We start from the raw sequence: 15,506 nt of genomic DNA, 5'->3' as shown, positions 1-15,506 counted from the left end.
AGGCGTTGTTATTGTCAGACCAAAGACATGAAGTGACAAAGATCCTGAACAGGAGGGGATTATTGGGAACGTTGGCCACACTCCTCCTTTTTAAGACCTGTTTTGTTTAAACACCAGCTGCCCACCTGTAGCGCGCCTCCGTCCTTCACTGTCTGAGGAGAATATTTCCCCACACCACACCTCCAAACTCACCTGGCTTCTTCTCTGTGCTGGCCATGGTTCCTTCAGAGCTGCTGTTCTCTCTCTCTAAGGCCGGCTTGAACCTTGCGGACCTCCTGGTGTCGCGCTCTAAGCCCTACCGCCGGGTCATGTGACACCTCTTTCAACACTAATCACTCTGTTGATCACCATGAATCAGCGAGGCGCGGGGCAGGTGGGGGCTGTTTTTGTGCTGCTGTTCATGGAGACCATCGACCCTCGTCCTCTTAGAATAATCAAAAATCTAATGAGGTCAAGTCCTAGGTAGGGGTGTCCCCATCGAGGGTTTGATGCTGATATAAATCATGTTTAGTGTTTTTGATACATCAGCTGTTTGTCAGTCTACTTGGCTCTGTAGTGTAATGATACCTCCAACAGGGGGCAGCGTAACCTGATAATGGAGCACTAAAGCCATCCTTATTCAGTCGACATGATTTCACTTCCTTTAATGGACAGAGCAGAACAAAAACCTCCAAAGAACAACGGAACAAGGATGTTATTGACACGTTATCAACACTCCCTAACCCTCAGATGGTCTGAAATAAATTCCTCTAAATTCTGAGGGTGTTTGTGAACAAAAATGGCAGCATACATAAATAACAAAAAATAATAATCATTTTTCTCACGTTTTTTGCATTCACATTTTAAATAAAGGTCTGATCTGATCATAAATATCAAATATGTATTAATTTTGGGAAATTTAACCCTTCAAATGTCGGTTTACCTGCAAACCCTGATGTTTGTGATGTAAAAAACACAAATGAAATATTTTAAGATTCTACATACAAATTAAACTTCCTTGAAGGGTTTTATCATAGCCTTGATTATGTTAATAAAGACCTAAAACCATGATTTTTACAATTTTTTTTATTTTACGATTTTAATAAAGTGTTACCCTAAGGGTGCTCATCCATGAATGCATGTCATACATAAAAATTAATAAAAATACTACGCATTATAAAAACAAACAAGATCAAACAGATCATACATGTCAAATACACATTAATTGTTCTAGAATTTAACCCTTTAAATCCCAGTTTAAGTTCAAAAACTCTGGTGCTAATGATGTAGAAAGCACAAAAATGAAATGTTTTCATATAATACATGCAGACTGGATTTCTTTGAAGGGGATTATCATCTTTTTGGGGTTTGGGGAGATTTACCACAGCTGATTTGGGTGGAGGACGATGACTGATCCACAACAGCAGCAGACTAGATGACAGCTTTTCTAAGCCGACGGTCAAAGGTGCTGCAGTTTAATTTAATTAACAGTGATGTGCTTAGCTCTTACTAGCTGGTTGTTCAGTGAGCCTTTCTAAATACATACTATGAACACAGACGGTGATCCCTGAGACTAGACAAGTCTGTTTTTTAAAGGGAATTCTGCTCTTATTGGCCTGATATCAGAGCTTTGTAGGGAAGGCTACTGTAGATGAATGTGAACTGTAATGAATACATGAACAGTGTGAGGTTAAGGGTCAGGTATTACCATAAGTACTTTGACGTCACAGTGATTGTAGAATCTGAACAGACTGTCAGATTTTGGGTTTTCAGATGACAAAGGACTTGGCTGGCCAGTTTTACATTTTTACTGGCTGTCTGATTCTCTAGATACCCAAATATATGTGCAAACACTTAAAAGTAGTTTTTTCATGATATCCCCTTAAATTCTGATCTACCAATCACATACTTTTAATGATAATCAGCTGATTATGATTGGTTGCTGATCAATCAGGGATTCTTTAGATTAAGTTTGTCAAATGTTGTGATACAGTGTAGGGCTGGGCAATTAATTGTAAATTAGATTAAATCGTAATATGGCATGCTGTGATTATCAAATAGACAATTTCTTTAACCTAAAACCAGTTTGATGCAATCTTTTATCTGTTTTATGCTCTACACATTATGCTCTCATTCAAGTGTCTTTTTTATTTCTTACAAAAATCCTACTTTTCTGGTTCGTGTATGATTTTCTTCATTTAAACAAGAATAACATGAAAAATTTTAATCCCATTGGTATCAAATTTTTACATGAGCCAAAATGGCAATAAGACTTTTTTCTACATGGTTTTCCCTAGTTTAGCTTATCAAATGTTGTGCTTGTTATAATAAAGAATGATTTCTTGCTTATGCTTCAGATTAAAAGCCACATAAAATGAGGAAAATAATTGCATATTAAATGGCAGTTGCAATTTGTGGGAAAATAAACGCAATTAGATTATTTATGCAAACTCTTTAACCCAAAAATAGTGGAATCAAAACTTAATAAAAATCAAAACATTTCATGAGAAAGTTGTGTAGTGAAGGAAAATAAATCTACTGGAAAAATGCAGGGAAACTACGACATGTTGATTAAATTGCATAAAAGCATTTGTAACCTAAACAGTGCCAACGTTTATGTGCAATCTACAGTTCAGGACATTATGAGCATTTGTTGGTATTTAAGAATAAGAAATTAGACATTAATGTGTGAAGGACGTCTGCTGTTGCTGCCATGACATTAAACAAAAAAATTGCCTGGTTTTTAAATTAAAAATTCTAATTTCTAGTGGATCACTCCAGCAGGACTTCCTGCTAAACTGCAGCAGCAACAATCCTCCCTGTCAACCAATAACTGATGTTATCACGCACAAAGATAAAACATGAACTTTGGATTCTCCTCACACCAGATCAGCGTCTAAAACAGACATTTTACTGTAATCTTAAACCAGACCAGACCATCAGAGCGTCAGTTAGAGGCGGAGCAGCATGAGAGAGGAGAGCTTCAGAAGAAATGAAACTAAAAGTCTGTCGGGGTGTTGGCCACACAGCCGTTCAGTCAAGTCTGTTTGTCTCTAAACTAAATCCATCAGATCTTTGTCAACCACACAGCAGAGTCTCTGTCAAACAGTGGTGAGTACAGATGATCATGATCAGACTCTAACTACCAGGATTTACACTAAACTCCACATATGTTTAAATCTTTTAACTGTGTGCTTGTTAAACAGTCGAACTACAGCTCTCAGTCCTCCTGCACATTTTAAACCAGTCCAGTTTAACCACTAACACCACCTCTGTGTCTGCTATCAGGACTTTTAATAAATGACTGACTCAAAGTTCACTTCCTTTATAACTTCCTGCTGTTTTAACGATCATGTCCTGTGGTCTGTCTCCTTTTTTCTCTGTTTCACATTAAAAGCTTTTCAAACAGAAACAAAATGAGGCTTTTACTTTGAAGAGAAAAGAAGAAGGTTCAATTTGTAAAAGCAAAGATTAGTTAAAAAACTAAACTCTATAATAAAAACATGTTCCCAGGGTAAAGACCAAACTCACTGTTGTGTTTCTATCACAGGGGGATTATAGAGCTGGAAAATTTATAGATCCTTAATTTCACTTACAATTTTTGCTTCAGTCATAAAAACAGTAATAACAGAGATGAAACTATTACTGGGCTGCTAACCTGTCAGGCTTGTTTTGTCCATAGGGGTGTGTCAGGTGTCAAAAATGAGTCAGTGTTTATTTTTGTAATTGGAGAAAATCAAAAACACTTTGAAATAAGGGTCACATCACACTCAACTATAATTATCCATTAGAAAAATTGCATGTTTATATTCCATTTTGTGTTTCTGTTTTACTAATACAAAAAGTGCTAAACATTTTAACATGAAACTCTGTCAATCTCACCCCTCATACTTCACCATTTTAACCAAAACGTGTCTTTAAAATAAATGTTTTAGTTTTGTGTCTGTTCTGTGTAGACATGGCTGCTGCAAACCCTCATCAGTCTGAGGATCAGTTCCTGTGCTCCATCTGTCTGGATGTCTTCACTGATCCCATCACCGTACCATGTGGACACAACTTCTGCAAAAACTGCATCACTCAACACTGGAACACCGGAGACCAGTACCTGTGTCCGATGTGTAAGAAGGCCTTTAACACCAAACCAGAGCTGCATGTCAACACGTTGCTCTCAGAGATGGTCGGTCAGTTCAGAGATAAAGCTCAGCAGGAAGCCAGCAGCAGCTCGAAGCAACCAGAGTCCAAACCAGGAGGAGTTCTCTGTGACGCCTGCACTGGAACCAAACTAACAGCCCTCAAGTCCTGCTTGGACTGCCTGGTCTCCTACTGTCAGACTCACCTGGAGCCTCACCTGACAGCTCCACGGCTGAAAAGACACCAGCTGATCCACCCCGTGGAGAACCTGGAGGACAGGATGTGTTCAAAGCACGATAAACCTCTGGAGCTGTTCTGTCAGACCGATCAGACCTGCGTCTGCGTGCTCTGCTCCGTTTTAGACCACCTGACGCACAAGTTTGTTCCCCTGAAGGAGGAATATGAAGGAAAGAAGGCAGAGCTGGAGGAGAAAGAGGCTGAAATCCAGCAGATGATCCAGAAAAGACGCCTGAAGATTCAGGAGATCAAAGACTCGGTCCACCTCAGTAAGGAGGCTGCAGACAGGGAGATCACAGAAGGTGTTCGAGTCTTCACCGCTCTCAAGGAGTCTGCTGAGAGAGGCCAGGCCCAGCTCATCAACACCATCCAGGACAAACACAAGACTACAGAGAAACAGGCCCAGGCTTTCATCCAAGAGCTGGAGCAGGAAATCTGTCAGCTGATGAAGACAAGTGCTGAGGTGGAGCAGCTCTCACGCTCCAAAGACCACCTCCATCTGATCCAGGGAGTCCAGTCTGTCAGTGCTGCTCCACCAACCAAAGACTGGACAGAGGTGAACGTCCACCAACCTCTTTATGAGGGGACGGTGCTGAGAGCTGTGGCTCAGCTGGAGGAGACTCTCAGAGAAACGATGAAGAAGATGGTTCAAGCTGAGCTGAAGAGAGTCCAGCAGTATGAGGTGGATGTGACTCTGGATCCTGATACAGCAAATCCTTATCTCATCCTGTCTGATGATGGGAAACAAGTCTACTACAGTGAAGTACAAAAGAATCTCCCAGTCAACCCAGAGAGATTCTCTGTAGATCCTTGTGTTTTAGGAAAGCAGAGTTTCTCTTCAGGCAGATTTTACTACGAGGTTCAGGTTGAAGGAAAAACTGAATGGGATTTAGGAGTAGCCAGAGAGTCCATCAACAGGAAAGAGAACACCCCACTGTGTCTTGATGAGGGTTACTGGTCTATATGGCTGAGAAATGGAAATGAATATAAAGCTCTTGATGACCCTCCAGTTACCCTCCCTCTGAAGACTCGTCCTGAGAAGGTGGGGGTGTTTGTGGATTATGAGGAGGGTCTGGTCTCCTTTTATGATGTAGATGCTCCAGCTCTGATCTACTCCTTTACTGACTGCTCCTTCACTGAGAAACTCTTCCCCTACTTCAGTCCCAGTAATAATGATAGAGGTAAAAACTCTGCACCTCTGATCATCTCTCCTGTGATTGTAGAATAGTCACCTATTTAATGTACTGTTCATTTTTATCCAAGGGTTAAAGGTTGCATATAATCACATTCTTAGTAGTCGGAAATTCATTTAGCTACGGTGTTCCGCAAGGATCAATCTTGGGTCTGTTGTTGTTCTCTGATTACATGTCTCTTCTGGGGTAAACCCACAAGTAACTGCTGTGCATAATAGCACTTTTATGCAGACGACACCCGCCTACGTTTCCCATCGCATTCCACCAATCACAGCAATCTAGATTGACTGAACTTCTGATATTATTTGGAAGACGTTTCACTACTACGTAATGCTAAACTTAATATATATATATATAAAAATAAACGTATACTTATAAATATAATCTTGCAGAGTTTGGCCATTATTTTGCTTACTTTCCCTCGGCAGCATAATTTGAAAACACTGTCCCTTTATCCTTAGAACTGATCAAACTGTAAGGCACACATTTGAACCTGAGTTTTTCTTGATAATATGGTTAAAAAAGTTTCTTAAACAAATTTATAAGAAGTTAATCTCCAAAATCAGACTTATTATATTTTACTGATTGTCAAGGTTGTGTGTTTTTAATTTGTTCTTTTTAGAACTTTCTCTGCCATCTACTCTGGGTCTCAGCCTGTGTAGCCTGTGACTTTTTAACCCCCATAATCCTGGGTGCCTCCTCACATTAGCAGATCAGGTCTGCTGGTTGTGTCCAGAGCCAGATTGAACACTGAGTGTTGTTGGACTTTTGGAGTCATTAGAACTTTGGACTGGCCTTCCTGCTGAAATCAAACTCTGTCACTACTTTTTAAAGGCTTTTTGATGTTTGTAAATTTACTTGATAACCCTTTTAAATGTATAAGTTCATTTCCCCTTACTATTTGAGACCACCTGTGAAGCATTTACTGACTTTGCAAAGAAAATTGGTGTAAATATTATTACTATTATTATTGATGCCACTACATCACAGAGTTATCCTCCAGCCAATTGTCTCAACGTTTATAGGGGTGTACCAATCAGCATTTTTAAACTGTGCTCAAGTCTTTCAATATTTTTCATGTTGTACATTTTCTGTTTTTAACTATGTAAACCACTCTGAATTTCTTTGTGTATGAATGGTGCCCTCAAATAAACCTGCCTTGCCTAACAGTGATATGAAGACATTTTATGGCTTTTTGAGGCACTCTGACCTTGTTTTTGTGGCCTGGGGTCCTCCCGTTAAACCAGTGATCCTCAACCTGTGGTTCTGGAGCCACATGTGGCTCATTTGTGATGATTTTTGGCTCTTTTATGTCTTCATTTGAAATATTATTCCCACAGGAAACCTTCAAAGGAAAATTTTACCTCAGAAATTATCCATTGCAAGTCACATTAATCAGTTGTTTCCCACAATTACACAGTAGGTTTTAATTGTAAACTTCTATTTTTGTCTGCATATTTCCATTGCCCTTCTTTGCAATTTTTTGCTACTTTAATTCCATTTTACTGCTTTTAGCCCATTTTTGACACTTTTGTCCTGCTTTTTGCAATTTTTCCCCCTTTCTTCACTTTTTTTTGCCATTTTTCGCCCATTTAAGCTGCCTTTTGCAATTAAATGCCACAATTTTCCCAATTTTGCCATTGTTTCATGCTTTTGCCCATTTTTTCCCCACCTTTTTCTGATTTTTGCCCATTTTAGTCACCTTTCACTCATTTTTTTTCAACATTTTTGCCACTTAATTGCCACTTCTGCCACTTTCTGCCCTTTTCTCCCAATGTTTGCTGCTTTAAGCCCATTTTGACCACTTCTTTTTGTCACTTTTCTCCCCTTTTTGAAACTTTTGCAATTTTTTTGCCCCTTTTTGCCACTTCTTGCCCATTTAAGCTGCCTTTTGCAATTAAATGCCACTTTTTGCCCATTTTTCCCACCTTTTTTTTGGTTTTCACCCATTTTAGTCACTTTTCCCTCTTTTTTTTTTTTAAACATTTTTGCCACTTTTAACTCATTATTTGGTCACTTCCCACCCATTTTTGCCACTTTTCTCCCAGTGTTGCTGTTTTTTGACCATTTTTGCCACCTTTAACTTATTTTAATTGCCACTTTTCACCACTTAGATTGTGGCTCTTGCAAATATATTTTTCAACAATTTGGCTCTTCAGTTGAGCAGGGTTGAGTAACACTGCTTTAGACTTTTTTGGATAAACAAAATAAATGTATGCCATTTTATTCACTCTTAGCCCCTTATTTCCATTGGAAATACACATCATATTGACTAAAATTAGGGATTTACGATATTATCAGTACATTATTGGTATTGGCATATATGAACATTTCCCAACACTGTTTACAACAAATATATCTTTTGTAAATATCAGCCAAATTTTTGTCATTTCCTTTATATTTGATGCACCTAAGGACTTTATTATGAGGCTCCTTAGAGAATGATAAAAATCAAAGTTTGTTTCTTTTTTGAAAGTGGCACTGTTGTAAATTTAAAAGCTTTTCTGCAGCCATTTTTGTAGACCATTCAAATTCTACTTAACAAAAAATACTTACAGCCTTGTATGTTGTTACATAATTGCACAGCCTGACATCACAATTGTGATTCAATGGACTGTTTAGCACTAAATTTGAACATTTCTGAGGCCTCCTTTTATAAGACTGCTATCACATGATTCCCTACTACACTGCTGCAGCAATATCAAGGGAACATGTGGGCTAGTTACTGCTGTTGTGATGCATAATGACCACTAGATGGAGCACAAGAAGAGGGAACAAAGCAGTTGCTGCACTGCTGCCAAAGAAAGCTCAAGCCTCTCCTGTTGTGGAGGGGATTCTCCTCAGACCAGATGAGTGTCCAAGAGCAGATATTTCACAATAACGTTGAGTAACCGAGGGAGGAAACGGGCTGAAAACAGAGCTGTAGTTAAAGACGGAACAACACGTGAGAGAAGAGAGCTTCAGAGCTGAGGCTGAACGTTTGCCTGGGAGTCAACCCTGCAGAAGTCAAGACAAGTCTGTGTTCACCATGAAATATAATCACACTGAGCTTGTCAGAAGTTTCTGAACACGGCAGAGACACATCAGACTGGTGAGTACAGCTGATGGTTTTCAGTTTTAACCTGCAGGATTTACTAAAACTTGAGTCACATTCTCTTCCATGTGGAGCTGAAATAGATTTACAGCCTTTTGACCACAGAACTAAAGCAGACTTTAACAGCTTTAAACACTCCCAGCATGTCAGTGTCAGGACTTTAGCCCCATATGACTGGGCCTATGTGCTCTGGAGTCTGATTTCTCTCTTGTGTTCCTGTTATTATTACTGTAAACTGATAGCTGCTGCAGCAACACTGCGCTCTATTTCCTCTGGTTGGTTCAAAATAAAAGCTGAACAACAGAGAAAAAGCCTGAGGCTTTTAATCTGAAGTACCAACAAGAATAGCAACGTGTTAGCCATCTGTGCTATTCTTAGATAAAAACAGTCCATATTAGAGGCTGTTTTATCAGAGAACTGAACAGTTTTTGGATGACAGAATTTTCTCAGTCATCCTATTGTACATGTGAAGAGTAAAAACCTCCAGACCTCTTTCTTTGAGCTGTAAAACTGTGGCTATTTAGTAGCATTGTTGATCAGTTTGGGTCCAAATCTCAGCATCTGAGCATGAATTATGTAAATTCTATGTTTTGTGTTTGGTGAAGGCTTTTGCCCTTTTTAACATCAGCAGTACCAGCCGACATTTGCAGGTAAAAGCGACCGTCTGGATCCAGGAATTATTTTAAAGGAATCTTTATTATTGGGAGATAGGGCTAATGGCGGAGGTCTGCGCTGTCCAAGTGCTTTTCCAGTTTTTTAAACTATTCCAGCTTTCAAGGTGGGCTACATTGATGTGTTTTATTAGTCTATGAATTTCTTCAACTTTTTATTTTAAAGCACTAGAGGAGCTGTTTACAGCAGTTGTGCACGAACAAAACCAAACATCCCAACAACCCAGAAACAGTGATCTACAGGATTATAAACCATCTTTTAGACTATAAAGTCTACCTTGGATGGTTCTGGCATTATGGCTAATAGTCACATCAAAGAAGCAGCAGAGACTGAATGATGGCTGATGGTGACAGTGTTAGGGAGTAAATGGCGTAGTTTCCAGCCCTGTTCATGACTCTCTTAAGGCATTTTCTGAAATTCGAAGGTAGATCTACCAAGGTACATACACTGGATCTACTCTGTGTTTAAATTTCTCATTTTCTGGAGGGAACCTCAATTTAACTTCAATCCATTTCAACCTGCAGAGCTCAATATGGCAAAAAACCAATGCAAGAAGTTGCTAATGGTGTTGAGTTTCTTTGGGTTAGAAAAAAATGATGTTTGAAAGTATTTCAGCCAGGGAGGGCTACAAGTACTCAGGTACTTGGGTACTCATGGACGTTACTGATTGTTGATGCAGACGGTCAGACTAAGGGGACATCACCTCTTGGCTTTATATGTAAAAATCAGAAATCAATAACAACCAACAAGCCTTTGCCTGCTTTTGTTCTCAATAGTTTAATTATGAATGAACTTCTTAACTTTTCCTCTGTCATCCCTGATGTGTAGGCATGGCTGCAGCATACTATCTCCCAGCTGAGGATCAGTTCCTGTGCTCCATCTGTCTGGATGTCTTCACTGATCCTGTCACCGTACCATGTGGACACAACTTCTGCAAAAACTGCATCACTCAACACTGGAACACCAAAGACCAGTACCTGTGTCCACTGTGTAAGGAGGTTTTTACCACAAGATCAGAGCTGTGCGTCAACACGTTGCTCTCTGGGATGGTTGAACAACTCAGACGGTCAGCTCAACTGGAGGCTAGCAGCTCAGAGCAACCAGAGTCCAAACCAGGAGAAGTCCTCTGTGACGCCTGCGCTGGAACCAAACTAACAGCCCTCAAGTCCTGCTTGGACTGCCTGGTCTCCTACTGTCAGACTCACCTGGAGCCTCACCTGACAGCTCCACGGCTGAAAAGACACCAGCTGATCCACCCCGTGGAGAACCTGGAGGACAGGATGTGTTCAAAGCACGATAAACCTCTGGAGCTGTTCTGTCAGACCGATCAGACCTGCATCTGCGTGCTCTGCTCCGTTTTAGACCACCTGACGCACAAGTTTGTTCCCCTGAAGGAGGAATATGAAGGAAAGAAGGCAGAGCTGGAGGAGAAAGAGGCTGAAATCCAGCAGATGATCCAGAAAAGACGCCTGAAGATTCAGGAGATCAAAGACTCGGTCCACCTCAGTAAGGAGGATGCAGACAGGGAGATCACAGAAGGTGTTCGAGTCTTCACCGCTCTCAAGGAGTCTGCTGAGAGAGGCCAGGCCCAGCTCATCAACACCATCCAGAACAAACACAAGACTACAGAGAAACAGGCCCAGGCTTTCATCCAAGAGCTGGAGCAGGAAATCTGTCAGCTGATGAAGACAAGTGCTGAGGTGGAGCAGCTCTCACGCTCCAAAGACCACCTCCATCTGATCCAGGGAGTCCATTCCCTGAACATCAACAACACTTCATCTAACATCCAACATACAGCACTTACAAAGAAAAAGAGGGACATCACAGTCTTCCCACCTTTATACAAGCTGAGCCTTGTGAGAGCTTTAGCTCCTCTGGAGAAGACTCTCAGTAAAACGATAAAGGAGCTGGTTCAAGCTGAGCTGGAGAGAGTCCAGCAGTATGAGGTGAATGTGACTCTGGATCCTGATTCGGCACATCCTCAACTCATCCTGTCTGAAGATGGGAAACAGGTCCACCACGGTGATGTGAGGGAGAATCTCCCAAACAACCCAGAGAGATTCTCTGACTGTACTTGTGTTTTAGGAAAGCAGAGTTTCTCTTCAGGCAGATTTTACTACGAGGTTAAGGTTGAAGGAAAGACTGAATGGGATTTAGGAGTAGCCAGAGAGTCCATCAACAGGAAAGGACCGATCTCACTCAGTCCTGAGGAGGGTTACTGGACCATCTGGCTGAGAAGTGGAAAGGAGTATGAAGCTCTTGATGGCGACCGAGTTACCCTCCCTCTGAAGACTCGTCCTGAGAAGGTGGGGGTGTTTGTGGATTATGAGGAGGGTCTGGTCTCCTTTTATGATGTAGATGCTCCAGCTCTGATCTACTCCTTCATTGACTGCTCCTTCAATGAGAAACTCTTCCCTTACTTCTGTCCCTGTGTTAATGACGAAAGTACAAACTCTGCACCTCTGATCATCTCTCCTGTCAAAAACAGAGACTAGACTGGCCAAACGGATAACTTTGATGGTGTGGATTGTTCCCTCCAAGTATCCCAGGGTCTCACAGGTGAAGGTAAAAGGTAGACAGGCAGATCGGTGCAGTGTCAGTATTACGGTGTTATGCCAGGCTGTGTTAGTGAAGAGGGAGCTTACCTGGATGGCAAAATGTTAAATTTAGAGGTTAATCTACACCCCAACCTCACCAATGGTCATGAATTCTGGGTAATAACCAAAAGAATGAGATCACAAATACAAGCAGCCACAGTGAATTTCCTCTGGAGTGTGTTTCAGCTGAGCCTTGGAGATAGGGTAAGGAGTTCAGACATCTGTAGGGAACCAGGAACCTTTGCATCAAAGGATCCAGCTGAGGTGGTTCAGGCATTTAATCATTTAATCCTGGTCGCCTCTCTTTGGAGGTCTTTTGGGAACGTCATACTGGGGGAAAAGTACAGGGAAGACACAGAAATGTGGCGCATTAACACCTTTAATCGAACTCTGGTCCGTTTTCCCGGATAGTCCGGTTCGTTGGGAGTGGTGTGAAAGCTCACACTAACTCTGCTGCGGACCAAACAAGCGGACTCTGGTCCGCTTCCAAACACACTCTGGTGAAAGCAAAGTGGACCAACTCATGAACCAAAGGCAGGAAGTGGCATAAAGCGTAATGATACAAGAATATGTGATTTAATACACTCAAAAACATGTTGCTACCTCGCTCAGCTGTGTAACCATAGCAACACGTCATAGTCGGTGCTGATTTATTCATCTCGTGTAAAGAACGACATGCTGGACAGCTCACCGCCTCACTGGCTGCTCGTAACGCCCCAGTGCGAGGGCAGGAACTCCAAAACAGCATGAATTCAGTGTTTTTTCATTATGTGGAAGAAAAGACCAGCGGAAGGAGCTGGATTTCCAGTTTCGTCTTCTTCTACGTCTATATAGAGTAAATGTCCTCAAATCTTTTATATTTCATGGTACATCAGCTTGTATGTCTTAAAGACAAGGTTCTTGTGGAGGAAGACTGATCCTCATGTCAGCTATAACCCTCTGGTATCCCAACAAATTACTGCCTCATTTTCCTCCTAGTGTGCATAAATGCACAGGGGTTATCACTGTAAATAAAAAAGTTTTATTAGTGTTTTTTTTTCCTTGTTTCATGAACTTGTGCCATTTACAAAAATACCAAATACTCAATAATTGTCATATCTTTTAACTCTTTAATTGCCATGTTTGAAATGTAAACAAACAACATTCTTTGATAAAACAAACACAAATTGATTTTTATGAAGATACTACACTGAAAGTGAAAAACTTATTTATGGATGACTGCAGCCTGACATATGTCATTGATTAGTAGCAACATCAGTTAAAATGCATTATTAGTTTTTTGTGAGGTCAGTTATTCTAAAATACTCATGTTTTTCACCCCTCTGCACAAAAAATGCACACCTTTACATCATGTTATAAGTATCATACATTTCAAAATTGTTTTACTGTTATTGAATTATATTTTTCTCATTTAAGGTCACCCTTAATCATAAATGTCAAATACTCATTCATTTTAATTTTTTCCACCCTTTAATTGCCATGTTTCATTGATGATGTCACTGCATTTTTAGATGCAAAATACACCAAAAATGATTTTTTTGCAGGTTACTACATGAAAATTAGATAACTAATTCTTTGATTATTGCAGAGACACACTCACAGACTCACACAGTGATCTGCACTTCAACAAACCCTCAGAGAGTTAGTGAGAAGGGGAGCAGAGGGCAGTATAACACCAAAATCTGGTGGAAAAACATGCATTTCCTGCCCTTGTCCATATATGGTAAAAGTGACGTAACAGGGTAAAAAAATGCTCCAGGTGCAAATGTAAAGCCCCAACTCTCAAATTAGGCCCTGAAACCAGAAAATGCATGATTCATGCCTTAATGGCGTATGGATCAAAAGAAGGGGTCTGAATGGGTTTCAATGGGGACTTTTACACACCAGGGATATTAACGCTATAAAAAAGGTTTAATTACTTTATTTATGTTGGGCTGATTGTTGTGGCTGGGACAGAATTTTGAAAATTGTGCAAAAATGAACAAAAAATACAATACATGATTATATTAACTGTGAAAGAGGACAAAGTTTTTAAAAGAAATATCAACTGAGTGTGCATTTTTGGCACAGAGGGTACCAGAGGGTTAAGGACTGATGGACTGTGTTGTGAGGAGGGCATGCTGTGACGGGACAGTGTCTTTTTTTTTTTTTTTAAGGTTTATTTTGGGCATTTTTGTGCCTTTATTTGATAGAGGGTGATAGTGGATAGAGTCGGAAACAGGGATGAGAGCGGGGGAGAGACATGCGGTAAAGGGCCTCAGGCCGGATTCGAACCTGGGCCGTCCGCGTACATGGGGCGCACGCCTTAACCACTCGGCCACCTGCACCCCGGGACAGTGTTTTTTTATCGTATTACAGAAGTCGTTATTCTTAACGACACTACAATGGCACAGGTCCTTACAGAAACAAAGTACTGACTTGTTAATTATGGTGACATGCGTAAACATCAGCAGCAGGCTTCTTTCATGTTAGCTGTTAGCCGCTAAGCTATCGCTACAATGCTCAGGTTCGTTGTTTATCTAAATATTTCACTCTGGTGTGACATATCTTACAAATGACTTGACTCCTGTAGAAGTTCGTACTGTATTTAAGCCAAAGTAAGTCCACATATCCGCTATAAATGCAGCAGAAGCTGCACTGCTGTGTAGACGTGAGCAAACAGCTCGCTCAGACTGGAAGTCCTGCATGATCTCATTGTCTAAGCAGAAGTGCCTGCCGCCAACTAGTGGTCAGGGGGTGAAATTACACCGTAAACTACCGCACCAACAAAGTAAATTATTACTTTAAAAATATCGATACTACATTTCAAAATATCGATACAGTATTGCACCGTGAAATATCGTGATATATCAGTGTATTGGTATTTTCTAACACCCCTAGAATTTTTGATCCCAAAGATTGTTAAAAAAAATAATAAAGATTTGATCATTTTGAAGCACACAGTATTTAAGAGTAGAGAAAAAACTTTCAACCTCAACAAACACAAATGCTGTCAAGTGTTTTTTGTACATTTTACAAAGTGTTAAGGAGTTTTTCTGCAGTTTTTGGTGATTAAAAGGAGAAATAAGTCGACATTGTGTGTCTAGGACGTTTGTTTTCATGCTATCAAACTTGGCTTTAACTAAAATTAAATCAGAGTTTATAAATCTTGAATTGGGACAACCATTTGATATTTCTGTTATTAAGAAATATTGAATTGCTGTGTTGGCATTCATGTAAAGATACAAACATGATTTTTGGTCGGTGCTGCCCGGCCCTACCGCTGCTCTGCTCTCTAATTAAACCTTTTATTAGCGGCTCGTTAGGACTCCCACCCACTCAGCAGAGTTGACACAGCTCTGACACCCAGGTTCAGCTCACACCTCCATCATCCTGAGGGAGTGCTTCTAAGATATGAAGTCTATAATTTACTGTCATTATTTTCTTATTAAGCAGTGAGCTCTCCTCTCTAGAGGTGGGGGAGGGGGCTGTGAGAGCGAGGCGACCAGCTAATTAAAAATGGGATATTGCTTTGACTAAAAATACACGAGGTTTTCCCAGCAGCCCTGACGCTGACCTTTGCAGAGCGATGAGGCATTTTTAGCCTCCTAGTGTGGGGAGTCT

The 15,506-nt window shown here is 40.6% G+C and overlaps 3 protein-coding genes across 4 annotated transcripts in view; 2 read left to right on the top strand and 1 right to left on the bottom strand.

Annotated features, from left to right (window-relative positions):
• The window catches only part of ppp3r1b (protein phosphatase 3 (formerly 2B), regulatory s1ubunit B, alpha isoform, b), a 39,070-nt gene that overhangs the window by 7,687 nt on the left and 15,877 nt on the right, over nt 1-15,506 (bottom strand). The window lies entirely within an intron of this gene.
• Nucleotides 2,961-6,698, top strand: LOC121508105 (E3 ubiquitin-protein ligase TRIM21-like). 2 transcript variants are annotated; one of them, XM_041784636.1, is made up of 2 exons: nt 2,961-3,090; nt 3,936-6,698. In XM_041784636.1, the coding sequence occupies exon 2, from the start codon at nt 3,938-3,940 to the stop codon at nt 5,573-5,575; it is 1,638 nt and encodes a 545-aa protein (XP_041640570.1). In that variant the 5' UTR covers nt 2,961-3,090; nt 3,936-3,937; the 3' UTR covers nt 5,576-6,698. The 2 variants fall into 2 exon arrangements, with proteins under 2 accessions (XP_041640570.1, XP_041640571.1); XM_041784637.1 differs by having other exon boundaries at nt 3,076-3,090; nt 3,915-6,698.
• LOC121508104 (E3 ubiquitin-protein ligase TRIM21-like) lies at nt 8,499-13,360 on the top strand. The gene is made up of 2 exons (XM_041784635.1): nt 8,499-8,631; nt 10,135-13,360. The coding sequence occupies exon 2, from the start codon at nt 10,137-10,139 to the stop codon at nt 11,799-11,801; it is 1,665 nt and encodes a 554-aa protein (XP_041640569.1). The 5' UTR covers nt 8,499-8,631; nt 10,135-10,136; the 3' UTR covers nt 11,802-13,360.

The sequence above is a fragment of the Cheilinus undulatus genome, linkage group 4 (genome assembly GCF_018320785.1).
Source record: "Cheilinus undulatus linkage group 4, ASM1832078v1, whole genome shotgun sequence".
In the NCBI taxonomy this organism is placed as follows: Eukaryota; Metazoa; Chordata; class Actinopteri; order Labriformes; family Labridae; genus Cheilinus; species Cheilinus undulatus.
The sequence above is the reverse complement of the archived record's forward strand: the minus strand, read 5'-3'. Positions and strand labels throughout refer to the sequence as shown.

Bases quoted from the DNA above. Each gene is read 5' to 3' on its own strand.
- LOC121508105 (XM_041784636.1), top strand. From the start codon at position 3,938: ATGGCTGCTGCAAACCCTCATCAGTCTGAGGATCAGTTCCTGTGCTCC.
- LOC121508104 (XM_041784635.1), top strand. From the start codon at position 10,137: ATGGCTGCAGCATACTATCTCCCAGCTGAGGATCAGTTCCTGTGCTCC.